General features: G+C 37.7%; 1 protein-coding gene and 1 non-coding gene across 2 annotated transcripts in view; both read right to left on the bottom strand.

Annotated features, from left to right (window-relative positions):
• The window catches only part of SYT1 (synaptotagmin 1), a 528,733-nt gene that overhangs the window by 91,428 nt on the left and 417,210 nt on the right, over window positions 1-20,095 (bottom strand). The window contains exon 9 of the mRNA XM_055342176.1: window positions 2,653-2,770. Coding sequence (XP_055198151.1) covers window positions 2,653-2,770 — 118 coding nt within the window. The remainder of the gene's footprint in view (window positions 1-2,652; window positions 2,771-20,095) is intronic.
• Window positions 3,294-3,366, bottom strand: TRNAR-CCU (transfer RNA arginine (anticodon CCU)). The gene has a single exon. It is a non-coding gene; the product is annotated as a tRNA-Arg (tRNA).

Raw genomic sequence — 20,095 nt, 5'->3', positions numbered from 1 at the left:
TTGTCCACTGGTATAAATCTAATTCCAAGAACAATGCCTAACACAAAGTAGGGAGACACTATTTGTTCAACAAATGGAGAATATAAGACGTCAGCTTGGTCTAAAAATGGATAGTATTTAGGCATTGTTTGAAGGAAGAGTTCCAGGTGAAGGAAATTATTTAAGCAAATAATGGAGGCAGCAAATTATACAGCCTGAAGAACTATGTGCTAATTTGATTAAAATATAAAAATATAGTGGGAGATAGTCTGGAGGGATCTATGATAGGTAGACCTGAATGATTGACTTAATTTCACAGGCAAATGGATCCCTTGAGATTGGGAGTTTTGAAATATCCTTAAAAGCATTCCAGGTAATTGCAGTGTAGGGGTAGACGCAGGGTGTACAGATCCCGAAGCTAATATAATCTTAGACCCTGGCAAAACAGCCACTTTGATTCAAATAACTAGCCATTTTAGCAAATGTAGTTTGACATTTGAAAACAAAAGGAACATAAAGAAGGAAAAAATCCATAGGAAATGATGAATACTAAATTAGATATGACCTTTGGCCTTGCCCCTTTCATGTCACAGTGTTAGCAGAGTGGGTGGTAGGAGTCCTCCCGCAGCCCTTCCTCCCCCTGTAGCCCCACCCCCAGTAACCTGCCTACATGTGGAAGTGATTACAAGCTACATTACATATATTCTGCTAGACCCAGATTTCCATAATGAAATCTCAGAAATGCCTGTAGCCACCCAGTTGCTGATAAACAAGAAGAGATAAATGATGGCTGTGAAGTCAGAGACTCAGACTGTGACTGACAAATTGTGGTTGAAATACCAGGGATCATGGGAACTCATTTCCAGGACCTTGGAAGAAGACAAAACAAATGAGGGCCCCTGATGTTTCATTGGCTTCATGGTTAAGCTGCCTCTGGAATTCTGTTAAGGGAATACGATGAATTGGAAGGAAGATTAGGGGTACTGGACGCAGGCGATGAGGTGGTGGTTGGCGTGGGAGCTGGGAAAGGAGCGCAAGAGGCAGGATATGAAGACACCATGTAGAATGGGATTTGGCCATTGAACCAAAGGAAAGAGAGGTCAGAGTTGTCTGAAGTCGTACCTCAGGTACTAAGTAGTATCTGGGAGTGAATTGTTCTTAAAGTTGAGACTATCTCCGTACAGTAAATGCTTTTTTGTTTTAGATTTGAATACCCTACATTTATTAGATTACTGACACTCAAATGATCACAGCTTTGGCCAGTGAAAGTACCTTTGGGGTGGCTTCCAAGTCTTTTGACATGACCCTTGTATTCTTTGGTAGCTTCCCTGCTTTCTGGTTAGATGAGCTGTTCTAGGCCTGTATACTTCCTGCTATTTTTCCAATAAGTACCAGGTTCTTTCAGTGAGAAAGCATATTTTCAAGCCATATCTGGTGCTAGGGATGCTGGTTGCCCCTGGATCAGTTTTTGTTTCTAGGCCTTGATAGTGGACAGAATCAAAAAAGGTGTATGTGTATACACATATACATTTTTATCTGCATATATTTCGTATCTTAGGCACATTAAATTTTTTTCCCTTACATTTCTAGAGTAAACTGCTCATTGCTTTAAATTTGCTCTGTTATTCTTTAAGCAGTGAAAGCAGTAGGTTTTTAAATGGGGTCTTTGTGACATGAATTAGTGTAGCTTTCCCAGGCAACTTACTTATAAAGAGAAATAAACTTCAATACCAGAATTTGGTTGACAAATTAGTAGTTCAGTAAGTGGAAACTCAGCTTTAACACTTTTGAGCTGTTATGCTCTAGAATATAAAATGACCCATGCTGCATTAAGATGACCTTTTGAAGTTTGCAATATTTTTATTAGAGAAAGCACTGAATAACCAGTAATATTGGTTCTAATTTACAGCCACAAACAATGACAACTGTAGTCTATTTATGACGACCTTGTGGCATATAAGGAAAATTTCTCATGCTTTAATAATTTACTATATAATTAAAATATAATTACACAGAAGATAAAATTTTTAAAAATTCCTATTCAGTTGTGGAAATCCTTCAGTTGACTTAGCTTTTGAGCAAGAGAACACTTAAAAAAAAACAAACAAGTTTAGATTATATAGAACTTTAAATCTAAAAGTCTCCTCCATCTCCAACATAAACTGTAGAAATAAATGTGTTACTTTGGGGATCCATCCTCAAATAGATTTTGTTTACTTATATTTTAAATGCTGCATCTTTAATAAAACAGTATTACTAAAAACTATGTTAGACTATCAAAATCCTAATAAATAAGTCTTAGTTAAAATACCATTTTCCTGTCATGGGTAAATTTTGGTTAAAAAAACAAAACACCTCACAAAAAAACCAATGATCATAGGCATTGCCTTTTACAGGAGAAGAAAAAAAAAGTCTAGCTTTCAATGCTGTAGAACTAATTATTGATACTCTGGCTGTGAAATGGGAAAATAAATTTCATCTTTTATGCCAGTTCCAATAAATTGAGAGTGGCTTCTGGAGCACTGTGTTGGGATGGGTTCTGAGACTACTTCTAGTTCTCCATGGGAAGGGAGCTGTGCTCAATAAGGAGTGGGGAGTCGCAGCATGTGTGCTATGCATTTGATATCCATGATGAAACCACATTTAGAAAAGCCCAGTAAACATCAGTCTTACCAGATAAGCCACCCACGTCCATCTTCTTCAGGTTCTTTGCCTCCAGAATGACAACAGTCAGCTTGCCAGCAGTTGGGACATAGCGAAGGGAGAAGCAAATATCGCCCAATTTCTCTTGCTGTGAAAACCAGTAAGAGACCATAAGTAACTTTTTAAACAAAGGTAAATATCGTTTGTACACATTCATGGCAAATTCCTCAGGAGGAGGATTAGGACAATTAGAGTGTGAAAACTCTTAGGTTCATTGGCATTTACCCAGTGGTCTTTCATTCACTGCGGTATGAAGAGTGATTGTAACCCATTTCAGTTTTAAATAGCTCATCTATACTTTATCATTCATCAAAATATATCCATAATTCAACAGTTCAGGAAATGAGACTGAGATGACTTTTTTAGAAACTCTACTCTGAATAGCACTGCAACGCTCTTGGCAAAATTTCATGACTTTATTAAATAGTTTTGAAAAGAGCCTAACACTCCTTTAGTATTATCAACCTACCTAAATTTTTTGTCGTTTTACATTTCAGATAGGATTATGTCTAATAATTTATATTTAGATTTTTGGAGAAAGGATTGGTATATGTGTTAGATTGAATTTTTTTCAAGATTTAGCTCTTCTATTTATTTTTAAGTAAACATTACACCCAACATGGGGCTTGAACTCACAACCCTGAGATCAGGAGTCTCACGCTCTGCCGACTGAGCCAGGCGGGTGCCCCTGGACTGAATTGTTAATGAGAAACTCCAAATTCCTAGTAGCCAAAGGGCAGCAAGTAGAAGTTTTTCAGTCTTACTCATTTCAAGTGAGATCCAACTTTTCCCCCTTATTCTAATATTTATACAAATCTAAGCAGCATGTTGGAAAATTGAAATAAACAGTAATACAGGGCATCTCCTAGCCCCTCCTGTTGTTTCATGGTCATCCTGATCCAAGAAACATTCACAATCCTATATCTCTGGCATTTCTGAACATTTCATTCAGGGTTTAAAAAAATGATATAGAGAACTTTGACTTTTTTCCAGAAAGAAATATGGGTTCTTATGCCATAAGTGTCTTACTTAATAAATTAAGAACCATGATATTGTTCAACATGAGAATTCTTGAATTCACATTTATAAGCATGAGAGTGGGTGGGACGCTAAAGGTATCTAGATTGCTTTCTGATACAAGGAATTAGGTATACGGCAAACTAATGTTTATTTCTTAGAATGTGCTCCCCCTACCCCCTCATAAAAAAGTGAATTCTGATTCCAAAGATGATGGTTATGTCAGATTTCTGGAGATAGGCTCAACACAAGAATAAGGTGCAGAAGGCCTTCTCATGTTACGTTCTTATTAGAACTATATCTAATAACCTCATGTATATGTTAAATCAGCCCGTGTCCCCAGTGTGGAAATAATTGCCTAGATATAATCTAACAATTTAAGGAAATATAATTTCTTTTACTGGGTATTCATTATATCCATCTGTAAAAAAGGAAAGGGTATGGGGCACCTGGGTGGTGCGGTGGGTTAAGTGTCTGACTCTGGATTGCAGGCTCAGGTTGTGATCTCAGGGTCATGAGGTGGAGCCCAAGCAGGGCTCCACGCTCAGCGGGGAGTCCCCTTGGCACTCCCTCTCCCCCTCCTCTTCTGTCCCTCCCCTGCCCTGTGTGCTGTGTGATGTTCTTGCTCTCTCAAAGAAATAAATCTTTAAAAAAAAAAAAAAAAGAGGAAAGGGTATCCGTCTGTTCTGATTTTTCTATAGCTGAGAAGTTACCATTCTGTGTGTGGTTGGGGGGTGGGGAGAGGGTCAGGGAGAGGGATAGATTTTCTGCCTAAGTAATGCTTTATTGAAAATATCACCATGTGTGTTTATAACCCCAGTTCTTTGATTCTTTGAGTCCTCCCAGCACCTTACCCATGTATCTATTATGTCACTGAAGACTCCTGTTTTTGTTTTATTGTGCACACATATGAATTTTCCCATATGACTGCAAACTCCTTGAAACTGGTCTTTGGCTGAATTACCACTTACCATGCATTTCAAAAAGTAAATGGAATTATGAATACTATCCCTGGTTTGATTTATCTAGGTCCTTTCTCCCTTCCATTAGTGTAGATAATAGTTACTGAATGGGCTAAATTCCCCCAAAGTGCCTACTTACTCCCTAGGAATTTACACATGAGGAGAATCTAGTAGAGTGCATTCTTTTTCATGGTCTTTGAAAATACAGAATGGGAATAAATATCACAAATTAATACAAAGTGTGGACAAATTCATCTGAACCTTATAAATTTAAATGAACAAAATTGCAGTTCAAAAACACTCACTAGGAGGAGGGTTCTTTTTGCAGGATTCTATCTTTTTGCCACAATACCCTCCCTGGGAAATTCACTCTGTTGCAGAACCAGGTTACTCGAACCATTCTAGTTAGGTAGGCATTTTAGACACGACTGTTCTTTTTTTTTTTTTTAATAAATTAATTTTTATTGGTGTTCAATTTACCAACATACAGGACTGTTCTCTTTTAAATGGCCTCTCTCTATAGCCCACAGTTTAAATCTATGATTAATGGCATCTCAGCACCATTTTCAGATTTACACTTAACTCCTTAATTTAGGAACCTGAATGTATAAAATTTCACATGCCTATAAAATTGTACCTGGTATGCTAAAATAAACTTGTATTTTTATACTAATCCATTGAAGTTACTTTGCAGTGTTTGAAAATCTTAGTACTTCTGTATCTATAAGCCATTTGAAAGCTAATCACTATTCTGGAATTAGTGTTCTTTGTGGCATCAAGCAGGTAAACAGAAACTCATTCTCTAGAAAAAGGCAAAGAAAATATTCAGCTCATATGAACCTTTATCTTATGAGTTATATTTTTTGAGTTGTAAGGATCTAAGGTAGAAATATATGTGTTTTTCTAATTCTTTAAAAAACAGCTTTAATGATATTATAAAACAAAATTTCAGAATTTGGACAACCACATGCTGGTTTGACTCTTGATTAATTGGGTTTAGGACATTTCCGAATATGATTGCGATGTGTTTTTCATATGTTGTGGATGAGGTGGGAACCTGAAATTCTCGTGAAGCAAACAGAGCAGGGATGTGCGTCATGGGGAGGCTCTGAAACCACCCTCCTAGGTCCATGTCTGGCCGAGCTGCACTTGTGCCGACGACCCCTTCTGAAGATGTGTTCTCCTTGGCCACAGCTGAAACAAGCCTTGGGTCTGAGGCTTACATCATAAGTGCGTGTTGTTACTTCAGAATCTTAGATTGAGATGCTCATACTGGTATGAGGTGTGGGAAAACAAGTAGTTTCTTTCCTTCTAATAAGTCCTTCACTGAACTTCTGTGATTGGATGAATATGTGCTTCTCTTCTTGAGTCTTGTTCTAACATCTGAAGGTTTTACTCTCTTGTAACTTGCACAGAAGGACTGGAATGATTTGAGAGCTTTATGGACAGTTTCACATCAGCCTCTCAGTTCATAGTTTTCACATGTCCATTTGCAAGAAAGATGGTTGAGTAGCAATATACTCCTTTCATAGCAAGCCCTTTTATGTGTATCACTTTAAAGTTCGAGAAACCAAGATTTTCAAGATTTAAAAAAAAAAAAAAGCTTTCTTTAGTGGGGTTGTGGTGATGGGAAACTGAAGTGGTCCTTGGAAAACTTACACAGAAAGATGATCCCCAAATCTACACCTCGGGATCCATACTTCTCAACAATTCCATCTTGTTTTCTCTACAACAGCCCTGTGAATTACGTACCGTCTTGCCCCTTTTATACATAAAGAGTCTAAGCCTCAGAGGTTACATACGATTACATAGGCATCTCAGTGTGGGATTGAAGCAAGGTCCTTTGACTCAAAATAATGAGTTTTCTTTACTATCGGACTGCCATCTGGAATGACAAACTAATACTCCAACTGAGCACCCATTCAGATATTTCACTCTCACTTTAAATTCATGTAACTGGTTGTTTATCACCAAATCTTCCCCTTGCCTGTTCTCCTCTCCAACATCCCTTTCTGTCAAGGTGGCTAAGTAATCGGTTTCCAGTGACCAATGTTCCTTCTATTGCCCTTTAGTCCTTCAGCCCACAGATCTTGACATTTGTCAATGTCTCCCTAATTAGATTTTTAAATTTTACTTAATTTTTCCCTATCATCCTCATCAATATGACCTCTACCCTCATCACCTCTACCTCTGCTATGACTTCTATCTCTACTGTGATACTTGCCACTGTCACCGTCACTGCCACCACCTCCATCACTTCACTTCCACTTTGTTTGAGATGAAGCTCTAAACACATCTGTCATCTTTTTCCTGCAGCAGTCTGAGGAAGAATCTCATCAGTCATAGTCTCTCCAAAGTCCAGTGTAGACTGTATACTAATGCCAGGCTAATCTTTTGAAAGGTCCAGACCCATTTTTCCTGACTTTTAAGAAGCTGTGTACTTTGTCTCTGCCCCAGCTATCTAAAACTTCAAAAACAAAACAAAACAAAACAAAACAAAACATACAAACAAAAAAAAACTTCTTCTTCTACTTTACTGTGTGCTCAACCTTCAGGATATATTTTGAATCTGACCTCACCTCCCTACTTAAAGGCCCCTCATTCCACTACAGGCAGAGAGACCAACCCTCTTGATTTGCAAGAGACTATTGGTTTTAGCCCTAAAAGTCCTGTATACCCCGAGAAGCCTCAGACCCAGGTAAACTGTAATGATTCATAACCGTAAGCCTGGGTTCTCGTTTCTGCCTTAGACCTCTATAGTAGCCTCCTAATAGCCTTTCTGCTTCCACTCTTGCTCCTTTCTAGATTCTTTCTCACCGACTAGGAGAGTGATCCTTTTAAAATGGAAATCTGATCATGAGTTAGCCTTACTCAGAACCCTTCCATGTCTTCCCATTTGACTTAGAATAATCTGTATTCCTTAAACAAAAAGATCTATGTGGTATGACCCCCACCTCATATTGTGCTCCTGATCGTCTTCTCAAGACGTGCCAGGCACACCTCTACCTCAGGGCCTTTGTTTTTGGTGTTCCTTCTGTCTGTGATATTCTTCCCCCAGATACCATCATGGATTGTCCCATTAGTTTGTATAGCTTTCTGCTTACATGTCACTTCTTTAGAGTTTTTATATGGCCATCGTATCTAAAGTCCTATCTGCTTCTAAACATACACACTACCTTTCCCTTTGCCCTGTTTCTTTTTCATCCGAGCACACGTTACTTAAAGTTCTATGATGTTTGTGTAGGTTTTCCCCACTAGAATATCAGGCCTACAAGAGAAGAGAAGTGTTTTTTTTTTTTTTTTTCCTGTTATATTCTAAGCTCTAGAATGGTGGCTGGCACAGAGTCAAGGTCCGTATATGCTTCTTGAATGAATAAATGTAGCTTGCCAAATACAGTGAGATTGGTCCCCACGTCATCCTCTATTGCTACAGGTGAAGTTCTTCAGGGAAGTAAGTAGACACAGAGATTTGCAAGTGGGAAATTTATTGTGTTGTGTCCTTTGGATCAAAACTTGTAGGCGAGTGCAGGAAGCAGAACTGCACAGATAGAAAAGTTGGGCTGTGATGTAGTCCTATCAGAGGTCTCAGCCAATCCTATGGGGAGCTCTGGAGCTAGGATAGCTCTTCAGATTAAGTACTGAATTCTTAAAAGGGGTGAAGTTTTTATGCTTCTGAATCTACCAGTTATTGGATGTGGGCTGTCTCCCACTTCTTGGGCTAGGGCTCTCTTCTCCTGAGGGTGATGTTGAGAAGAAGGAACCCAGTTATGGGGCACCAGCCGTCAACACTCTTGGCAGCCAGTGGAATAAATACCTTGTTCATAAAGATGGTGCAAGATTGGTGTGTGGGGGGCATAGTTCACCAAAGCAATTACTGCATTTCTGAGTTCTGTTCCTTCTCACCGCCAAATTTTTGCATAGTCAGGAAATCCATCTGCAATTTCTTTAGTCCTTTCTGCCTAACAAAATTATCCCGACCTTTAAGCCTTAGTCCACGTTTGTATCTTTAACAAAGTATTCCCTTACTATGCTAGCCCCTGTAGGTTTCTGCTAGCAGTTGCTTTATAGCCAGCAGCATTGTGCCTAGAGATGGTTTTTTTTTTTCCTCTTTATTTCATATATGAGTTTCCCTCATCCTAAACTCCAGAGAAGCAGAGATTGTACTTCATAAGCTCTTATTATGTGCCTTCTTAAGTTGTATAAATAACTGTTGTTTTGAAATGAGCACCTCACCAACCGTTTGTTTGTAAACAGCATGGACACTACTGCTTTATCAACAGAATATACAGTTTAATCAAAGAGTCATCTAATGAATATATTTGGAGCTCCTTCTTTGTACCTTATGCCATAGACATTGCCATGTTAGCCCTTTCATACAGCTAGAAGTGAAAACATTTCTGGAAATGTAGTTTTTATCAGATAATTTCAAAACCCTATAGAGTTGCAGCCGACAGATGAGTGCTTTTGCTCATGTGATTATCTCACGAAGGAGCCTTATTACTATTAGGAATTTCAGCTTTATGTATAATTTATTTTAGTCAATTGCCTTGATCACTAGGTGGAAACTGCCAGTTAGTGTGAGAAAGTTCCAACTGTGAGATTCAGAGAAATTAACCTGCTCTTTTAGAATATGGAGCTGACAATCAGAAAGAACCTTTGTTCTGAGCAGCTTGATAATTCTGTTATTTTTTTTAAAGCAGCCACTGAATAGAGTAGACACAAATTAATGATTTAATAGACAACTACAGCAATGCCTTTCCTTTTTGAAAAGCATTACATATAGATATTAGAACAGAGGTCATTGCCAACACATAAATAAAAAGCTTGATTTAAAATGAATATTTATTTGATGGCTTCTACAGCACCATCAATCATTTTACGTGTGAAAAGAGGGGCTCATTTTAGTGACCTTTGCAAATGGAGCTAAGTTCACGAGCTTGTTGGAAATGCTGTACTCTTGAATGAGTTTTAAAAGGTACCTGAATTGACTTAATGCTGTGACATTTTACAAGGACATATTCTATTTATGTTAATCTTAAGATTTTTCTATATGTCAAATTGGTGAGTTTCTCCAAGTACAGGGTTTTTCTCTGAGGTTGGAAGTCTATTTAGAGGTGACAAATAAAAAATGGCAGTCCAAAAATCTCAAAATGAAAATTCGGATTATTTGCATATTCTTCATTTATAAAAATACGAGGACATTCTCCAGTTATAAAAGGGATAATGTCAAGTTTCTCATCTTAATAAGAATAGCTTTAAATATATCCTTTGGGTGGTAGTAGCTTTCAAATTCATTTTATTCCCATAACTGTACTCATACCACTAACCTATCTGCCAAATCAGTATTTACATCTAATGGCCTAGATGGTCACAGTATGAAATATTGCTGTGGATATATTGAGGCTAAAAAGACCAAATCTGGCTTTGTGTACAAATATGCAGTGAATTGCTCAGGTGAATGAGACAGTGTATTTTGTCTTTGAATACTTTATGAGGATACTATATAACCTATTAACTCTGATTCTTTTAATTATTTCATTTCTTACTTAAAAAAATAGATTCTACCAAAGACTCTTCTAGTCCAATTTCCATGGATACTTAGATGAATAAGGGGACTTTATGAAGTTCTGAATGTAGTGGAGTGACAGATTTATATGGAGAATAATAATACATTGCAACTGTACCACAGAGGTGGCACCAATGCTATGGGAGCAAAGAGAAGGCTGGAACTACCTAGAGTCTAGTAACAGAACTGAAGAGGGGAGGACTTTACCTGGAAATTTTTACCTCTGATAATCATCATCCATTTCTCTGACCACCCCAAATGCACATTCTTTGCAAAACTTAGGTACTTGCCATGCAAATGTAGTGTTAAAACAGGTGGTCTAGCTCTCCCCTTTCAGTCAAAGCTGTTATGTGGGGGGGGGGGCAGTGATAAATAAATGTCCTGGGGTAGCCAGTGTCTGAGCTGATATATGAAGGTCAACAGGAAGAGTCAGCGTGAACCATTTAGAGGAGAGGGCAAAAAATGTTCTCGACACAAAGATGCAACCCCAAAGTCTTGTAACCACTTAAACCAAGTCACTCTGCTACAAGTGTAAAATTCATATAATTAAATATAGATACCTGCTTTATGATTTAGATCTTCAAAATTTTCTCTTAATACATTTATTGTCAATAGGAGATACACTTGTAGTCCTTTTAGAAATAACAGAAATATAGATATTCTGACATGATCAAAATAAGAATGATGAAAGTAGAAAGTCAAAATGCTTGGAAAAGATCAGTAGACTGAGATGTGGGTATTTACTATTTGTTCATTCAACAGATATTTATTGGACATCTCCTATACAGACACTGGGACACAATAAAGCACACAAAAATCAATGGGCAAAATAAACATAGTAGATACAAGGCAAAGTGGTTCTAAGAGTGCCTGGCACATGTAATACCAAGCGCTCACATACTGCATTTTCACAAAAATCCTATTTCAACGGCCTTCTTCTCTAGATAGTGCCACAATCCCTCTGCTTCTTTTCAGAGCCAAACTTCTTGAGTGAATTGGTGGCCATCACTGTCCCTATTTATTCACGTTTCACTGATTTTGCCTCCATTTTATTGAAATAGCTGCTGCTAAGGTTTCAGATGACATCCATCTTGGTAAACCATAAATATTTTTTCAACCTGAAGTCTCAGCAGAAATTTGTTGACATCCCTCTCTTTCTTGGGTTCTGTAATACAATGCTTTCTTGATTTGTTTATCTGGCTCTCTAGCCACTCATCCTTGGTTTTGGTCTTTCTCAAGCTTTAGTCCTAAGCCACATCTTTTCTTCATAATCTAATAGAGGCTTGCCCTGGAGATCCTTGCGAGTTTGCTCACAGACTACCACAATAAAGCAAATATAACAAGAAAGTGAATCAAGTGGACTTTTTGGTTTCTGGTGCGTAAAGAAGTTTATACCGTACAGCAGTCTGTTAAGTGTACAGTAGCATTATGTCTAAAAACTGTAGATACCTTAATTCTCTGTTACCAAAAAATGCTAACCATCACCTGAGTGTTCAACAAATTGTACTCACTGATCACAGATCACCATAACAAATATAATGGAAAAGTTTGATGTATTACAAGGATTACCAAAATGTGACTGGGACACAAAGTGAGCAAATGCTGTTGGAAAAATGGCACTGATAGACTTGCTTCACAAACCTTCAATTTGTAAAAAGCTCAGTAAAGTGCAATAAAACAAATATGCATGTATTATCCCTGTCTGTAGCTTTAATAACAAAGTAGATGTGATTGCCATGTGCCAAGTTGTATCTTCACTTTAGATATTTTGTCTGAGTTCCAGACTCATATCCAACTGTCTACTTGTCATTTCCACATTAAGAGTATTTCACACACATCTTTGATCCAAATTCCAAAAACTGAATTCATGATCTTTTTCACAAACCTGGTTCACTCTGTTTCAGTAATTGCTACCAGCCTCCAGCTAGTTGCTCAAGCCAGAAAACTGGGCATTACTCTTGACCACTAACTATTTTAGAGTTCAGATTTTATCTATTGGAAGTCTCTCAAGTGGGTTCACTTGTTTTCATCCTTACCCACTAAATCTCATTTTCCAACATTAGAATATTCACCACTCTAATCCAATAATTGGTCACCTAGATTATTCCAGTGGTTTTAGCTGGTCTCCTTAAAATTTACTTCTGAAATACAGTGGGCAGAACCACCTTTTAAATAACAAATCTCAAAATTTTCAGGTAGGTATCTTGTCTATCTAGGAATAAAGACCCCACATCTTTACCATCAGTTATAATATTCTTCAAGATTTGGCTCCTACTTACTCCTCCGCCTTCTCTCATGGCACTTGGCCCTGCTCTGTGCTCTAGCCACATCAGTCGTCTTCATAGGATCAAATATGTCATGTTAACTGCATACTCAGAACCATCACATAAACTGTTCCTTTTGCTTGGCACATTCTGTCCTCTCTCTCTTTTTTAAAAAAATATTTTAAAAATGTATTCATGAGAGACACAGAGAGAGGCAGAGAGAGAAGCAGGGAGCCTGATGTGGGACTTGATCCCAGGACCCCGGGATCACAACTTGATCCCACGACCCCGTGATCACGACTTGAGCCAAAGGCAGATGCTCAACCACTGAGCCCCCCAGGTGTCCCGACATTCTGTTCTCTTTTTGTTCATCCTTTTGCTTGATTAACTTATACTCGTCTTTCAGACAGCACTTCAATGTTTATTTAGAGAAGCCTTCCCTGACTTATCAGATTACAAAAGGCCCTTTTTATATATTCTTTAGTAGCCCTCCATACTCTTCTTTGAAATATTGATTATATAATCATGTATTATAATCACGTACGGTACCTGCAATCATGAACAGCAATCACGTATTTGTGTGATTATTGCATTGCATCTCACTCCCATAAATTTGATCATTTTTGCATAGTGTCCTTTTATCTGTATGCATAGTGCTTAGCCCATAGTACATATTTATTGAGCCAAAGAATGAATAATGTTTACCGAATTCTTTACTCTGTCAGAGACTACTAGCTGTTTGTCAGAATTTATAAGTAGGATTAGTAATCCATTCCACTTTCTGTGGTTTGCAGAAAATGAGCAACACTTAATCTTACACTTAATTCAGTTTACCAAACACTTATATTTTCAATATGTCAGTCATGGTGCAATGTACTGGGGAAAAAAGGCTGACTAAAGCTTGCTCTTGCCCTTAAGAGACTTATCCTTTGCTAGGGAGAATAGACATAAAATAGAAGTTCAACATAAAATGGTAAGTGCCATTATAGAAACATATTTTAGGAAGAACCACTTTAGAGAAGGTAGAGAAATTTGTTTTGGTTAATTTCATATGTGAATTTTTAGTTGGAGGGTAGGGGAATGTGAAAAGAATATAGAATATGATGCCTAAAATATCACCATTCATACCCTTTTGGTAAGCTCTAGATTGCTAGGAGTCCTTTAAAATGATATGAAATACTGTTTTGCCCCCTAGTGGATGATATGACAATCCATCACAATATTACATTTTAGTTGATAGTTTCTTGGAGTATGGAAGATTTAACTGAATGGAAATGAGCAACAATGAAGGTGATTCTGGTTATGTCTATAACTTGAGATGCTGCTTTCCTTAAAAGAGGGCATAAGTCTGGGTAAAGGACCAATTGTATGAGGACATGTGAAGAAAGGAAATAATGGAAGACAGTTTAGAAGGTATCCAAAGACAAACCTTTACCAAGTTACCTTGTCCCATTAATGTTCTTCCTATATTAACTACATGTCCTTGATTTCCTGGGACAGGCCTAATTTTCAATATTTCATTTTCTTGTCCACATGTGACTTTGAGGCTCTGTGGTAAAGTGGATCCTGAACACTCGTTCCCATAATTCAAATAACTAATTTAATCTTCTATAGTGAAATGTAGATACCAAGTAATTTTGAAGTATGGGCAACATATTTCTAAATAAAAATGCAGATTTGACCTCTGCACTTAAAAGGAAGCATTGCTAGGAAATATTATGTGGAAGGTGGGCCATTGATCCTGTTTTCATTAAAAACAACAACAACAACAACAACAAAAACAATGCCAGATAATCCTTGGAAGGGATTGTTGGGCACTTTTCACCCTGAGAAGTGTTCTCTCTTTACAGCAGAGATGTGCATTTAAATGATTTCTACATAGTCTTCTACTGATAGAGCAGCATTAAATTTTTACCAATCACGGCAACAGCAAAGACTTTGTATCCTGACCTTCTGTCGCTCGTAGTTATGTTTACTTGTGCGTCCCAACTAACTTGAAAGGATACTATGGGGTAATGGGGTGTTGACAGAGAAAATTCAGTAGCCAAGGTGCTGTTTTTAATCCAAAGAATACTTTTCCCTTTTTAGTTCCAGGATGCTGGTGACCAAGGGGAAAATCTGGAGGAAATGGCACTGCCACACAATTAGGAAGCCTCATTGGCGTGGTAAGTTTTTCCTTTTCCTCTTCACTGAGGGCTGGGTAAAAAAAAAAAATGAGATGGAATGCTGAGCAGCCCCAAGCTGTGCTGCTCACCAGCTCTAGGGGACGCTTTAAGCAAATTCTTCCCTTCCTGTTGAACTATATAAGTAGCACTTGCTGTATCTTCCTGTGAGGATTACATAAGATCTACATGTGAGCCTGAGGTGGGGGGGGGGGGCACACAAAATCCAGGAGAGAATGGAAAGGAAGGCGATAAAAAGAGTGTGATATAGATAGGAGAGTCACACAGAAGCTGGTGAAGAGAGAAAAGCTACTTAATAGCAAGGTTAGGGAGCAGCTTCTCCACTCTGGCTTCATTCAGCTGGCCAGTGAGTCTGTCCATAGCAAATGGGAGCCTTGGAGAAAAGAGAAGGTGGAGAAGAAAATCTGATGAATTGGGGTTGGGGAGGCAAGGCAGTGGGAAAAAATAGAGAAAGGAATAGAAGGGAGAGAAAAAATTGGAGGATGAGAGTAAGGAAAAAAAAAGTTTATCTATTTCATCTTCTATTAGAAAGAGGGCAGAAGGAAGGAGATGATAAGGAAAATCAAACAGCTTGGGAATAGTAAGAAAAGCAGTGGGAGGATTTTGAAAGTTTTTTATGTCAACTCAACTCATAAGAGATGAGACCTGCTGCCTGGCAAGGGACTGTGGGGGTGGGACCTTAATTATTAGTTCAACTGGGAAGAACCCAGGAGACGTATTTGCAGTAATTCAGATACACAGACATAAAGAATTTGATTGAACCTCAGATGACAGGATATATTTTGTAGACTGTGTCAGAAGGAAAAGCACGAAGCACTGTGGTGATTTCCCTGAACCAAGCTAAATCTAGATTGTTGGTTCTCTCCCAGATTGAAGTAGGAGATATAGGTTAGAGCAGTGTCATTGGAAAAAGATTCTATGATATGTTGGAGTTCCATTAATGGCAGCAGAGAGATTTGACGTTAGAATAGGGAAATAGAAAAATGTGAAATAGAAAGCCATTGAGAAGAACATGGGCATTCTAGCTTCTAGTTGCTTTTAATCCAGAACAGAGATGCATTCTGGTGGTGGCTGGAACAGCCTGAGATGCCCTTTACATGTATGCCAACAAATCGTATGAGGAAAAAAATACCTGAGGATAAAAAGTTGTGAATAAGAATAAGGTAGCATGGGGAGTTTAGCAAGAAGGGAAAGTATGTGTTTTGGGGTAGATGGCCCCTAAAAGTTGCTGTTTGGGTACCTTTTGGTAAGATGTAAGAAATTATTTTTGACCAAAAGGAAAATATTATCAATGTTTACAATAAAGAGAGGGAAGTTAACACTCCAGAAGAGATTGGTCGGGGAAGAGGAGGTTGATACTCATTAATGGGGGGAAGACTACCACACAGAGTGGAGGAATGGATTCTTGGAAAGGAAAAACATGGGTGTGAACGTGTAGCGGGAAAGACAAAAGCTAAAAAAGACCAGCTTTGTGAATGGGCCTGGCTCTCCCAGTCTTTATGAGCAAGGAGAACTAAGATGGCAGAAATGTAAGCATCCGGGTGAAACACAGCCAGCTTTTAGATAGACTCTTGGAAATGGTGGTCTCACTTTGAAAAGATGTTTAAAAGTACAAACAGCATTTATGCCGATGATGCCTGAGTAGGCAGCCAAGTCCATGGACATAAAAAGGAAAATTATAAAAGTATTGTACAAAGCAGTGTCAAGGGAGATACACAGTATGGAGCAGAGACATTACTACCTGAAAGCGATTTCATTTGGGTTTGCACGAAAGAGGACAAGAGCTCTACTTGCATGCTCTTGATTGCCCCGTGTCTACTGTGCCTTCAATTTTTGGACATGCTCTTGCTTTGCCTGGTATAACCTCCCTCCCTTTGTTTTTTACTGGATTCCTACTTATTTCTCAACTGTTACCTCTTTGAGTCTCTACTATACTCCGAGTCTGGCCCTTCTTCCCTCTTTGTGCTTCCACCACACCTTTCCAAACTCTCAGTGTAGCACTTGTAGTACTATTCTCTACATATCTGTTTACCTGTCTGCCTCTTTCATTAAAGAAGCCCTGTGTTTTAATCAGTTTTGACTAACAGTGTGTCTGCCATATGGCTAAACGTCAGTATAAAGGGTCAGATCAAGAGAGATTGTATCTTATTGTAGGAAGGGCAGAGGACAGAGAAAGATGACAATTCTTCATTTGTGTGTTATGGTAGGAAAAGTTTGCAATTAGTTGGTCAAGACTGAGAGGGAAAAATGAAAGGCTATGTTATATGCACTAGTGATGGAGAAAAACTAGGTCTAGCACATAGCACATTTTTTTTTAGAGTTAAAATATCATTTAGATTTCTTATGAAAAGCAAAAAAATGGAAGTAGCGTTTTGGGAGAAGGCTTTCTGGGAGAAGGTATGCCAAAAGCAATGGATAAAGATCATTGGGAAAATAACTTGACAGAGTAAAAATGTAGAAAAGGCAAAGAGATAACACAATTTGGGACGAGTCAGTAGGCTTTAAAAATGATAACATGAGTAACACTGGGAATTTCTCTAGTTTGATGGTAGAGAAATTGTAACTAGATTAATATAATAACTACCTTTTTTAAAAAAAAATTTATTTATTTATGATAGTCACACAGAGAGAGAGAGAGGCAGAGACACATGCAGAGGGAGAAGCAGGCTCCATGCACCGGGAGCCCGATGTGGGATTCGATCCTGGGTCTCCAGGATCGCGCCCTGGGCCAAAGGCAGGCGCCAAACTGCTGTGCCACCCAGGGATCCCTATAATAACTACCTTTGATGATAAATGCTAAGAATAAAATGAGATCAAAGATATAAAAGAGCTTTGAAATAGTAATCTGTAAATGAAAGGTATTAACATTATTTTTCTTGCTAACTTGATAACAGTAGAATAAAATTTTAAAAAAAATTCCCCTACTTCTTTGCTTCATTATTACCTTTTTTTAGACATCAAGTAGCTGGATCTTGTAAAGATGCAAAAGAACCCTCTGTTACTTGATGACTTAATACCTAAGGTGGAATATTTGAATTTCTGAGTTGATATAAAAGTCAGTTAAGACTATGGCCACTTTAGTTATTTCCAGGGGAATAATAACCCTCTATAGATGGAATGCTATGGGAATTGAAGGAATTCCTTACCTGAAATGAAGTTTTTGTGCTATAGGCCTGTTGCACCGACTTGGTAGTTTCATAGAGTCACTGTGAAAACCATCTCATCAGATTGTGGGCAATACAAACAGTCTTTCTCATGCAGAGTCCCTTCAGTTTTTGGATATACCTGAGATTCTATGGAGCCGTGTACATAAACGTACAGACTAGAAATTGGAACTTCTTCATCTTGACTATGTGTAACCGACTTGAAGCAACGTTAGTTTACCTCCTTTAGAAAATAGGTTAAAGTGAGCAAGTCAGAGGTGAGAAGTGAACACTCCTGACATCTCCACTGATCTCACAGTTTCTTAGTGAAGCTGTCTCATCTGCATATTACTTTTTTTTTTCAGAGTTTTTGACTTCTGTCTCTTAGGTGGTGATCTTCTGTTCTCATTCATTTCTGCTTAAAGGTTATGCAGCTAATTAGTGTATTTCTCCTGTAGGCCATAAATGCATTGCATGTTGTGGCAGTTACAGAGGAAGTCAAGATCCTCTCTAAGTATATTTGGAATCTCGTTTGCCAAGATTTCACAAATTGTTCATTTTGCAGAAACAGTTTAGTTTCCATGTGGTTTGCCTAGGGGAAAGTTCACTGGTGTTCATTGTTAAGAAAATCAGAACAACATTAGAGAATTCAGTGGTCCCTTGAATGTCACTAAATCACATAATGCAAAAATACAGTTAATCTGCAGGTGAGTATGATATGAATTTGAACAGCAGCCACTCTCTTCAGACAAAGAAAGCACACAGGTACATATTATTTGCTTCATTTTGCATGTATTCAGGCTGAGCGTTGGAGTGACCCTGCTGAGATGTCAGGGTGTTTTTAGTAATGTAAAATACATCGCAGATTTTGGGGAGCAATGATTACTAAAAGAGTTTTTTAAGACCTGTGTTATGCAATTGGTAACTCAAGGCATTTTAAACTATGATGATTTTCTTCCTTATTTGCAATGGCTTTCTGGCTTTCATCTTTTTGATCAGGATATTTTTATGAAAGAAATTTTCTTAAGTTTGTAGGAGATATAAATGAGAAAACTGACCCATACATTTCTCGTCAATATCACCAGATGGCTTTTATCATTTTATTAGGATTTTGCTTTTATCTGTGGTTTTTATCTATTATGTGATATCCTACTATGGAAATCATTACTAATTTTTTTGAAACACTTTTTCAACTGTGAAATCACATAAAAGCATGTTTACCAACATTGTACCCTAAAATAGTTTGTAGATTTCCACAAAACCTACTTCAGAAAAGTAGTGACCATTGTTCAGTACATTCTGCAAAGGGATAAATTAAGAGCCTGAGGTAATCTTATTTCCATTGCTTTGAAATGAAAATTAATTCTTGGCAAATAAATGAAAAAAACTTAAATCACACAAGTTTCAGAAGACTGCCCCAAATCTTTCAACTAGGAGAAAGAATATGTGAAATCTAAGGGAGAGCATTTTGAATTTGAAACTGAAAAGAATTGTATAAAACCGTGTTATCTGAAATAACAAGTGTTAATGAGAATGTGGAGAAAAAGGAACCCTTGTACGCTGTTGGTGGGAATGCAAATTCGTGCAAGCCATTGTGGAAAACAATAAACAACAACAACAACAAAAATAGAATTACCATATGATCTAGTAATTCTACTACTGAGTATTCACTGAAAAAATGAAAACACTAATTCAAAAAGATATGTGCACCCCTATGTTTATTGCAGCATTGTTTACAATAGACAAGGCACAGAAGCAAGCCAAATGCCCATCCATAGATGAATGGATTAAAGATGTGTGGGGTGTGTGTGTGTGATAGAATGTTACTCAGCCATAAAAAAGAATGGCATCTTGCCATTTGCAACATGGATGGACCTAGAGGGCATGTATATTATGTGAAATGTCAATCAGAAAAAGACAAATACCATATGATTTCACTCATATGTGGAATTTAAGAAATAAAACAAATGAATGAAGACAAAAATACTCAAATACGGAGAACAAATTAGTGGTTGCCAGTGGGAAAGTGGGTAGGGAGATGAATAAAATAGGTAAAGGGGATTAAGAGTACCCTTATTGTGATGAGCACTGAGAAATGTATGGAGTTGTCGAATCATTATGTTGAATGATTACAGTTAATATAACATTGTATATTAATTATACTTAAGTAAAGAAATTGTGTTATCTGTAAGAGATCTTTAGATAGTATGAATCTTTGAATATTTGAAAGCATTTGAATGGAGAAGATGAACCGTAGATACATATTACCACTTTTTGA

The sequence above is a fragment of the Nyctereutes procyonoides genome, unplaced genomic scaffold (assembly GCF_905146905.1).
Source record: "Nyctereutes procyonoides isolate TBG_1078 unplaced genomic scaffold, NYPRO_anot_genome, whole genome shotgun sequence".
Lineage (NCBI taxonomy): Eukaryota > Metazoa > Chordata > Mammalia > Carnivora > Canidae > Nyctereutes > Nyctereutes procyonoides.
This window is presented reverse-complemented; position numbering and strand designations above follow the sequence as displayed.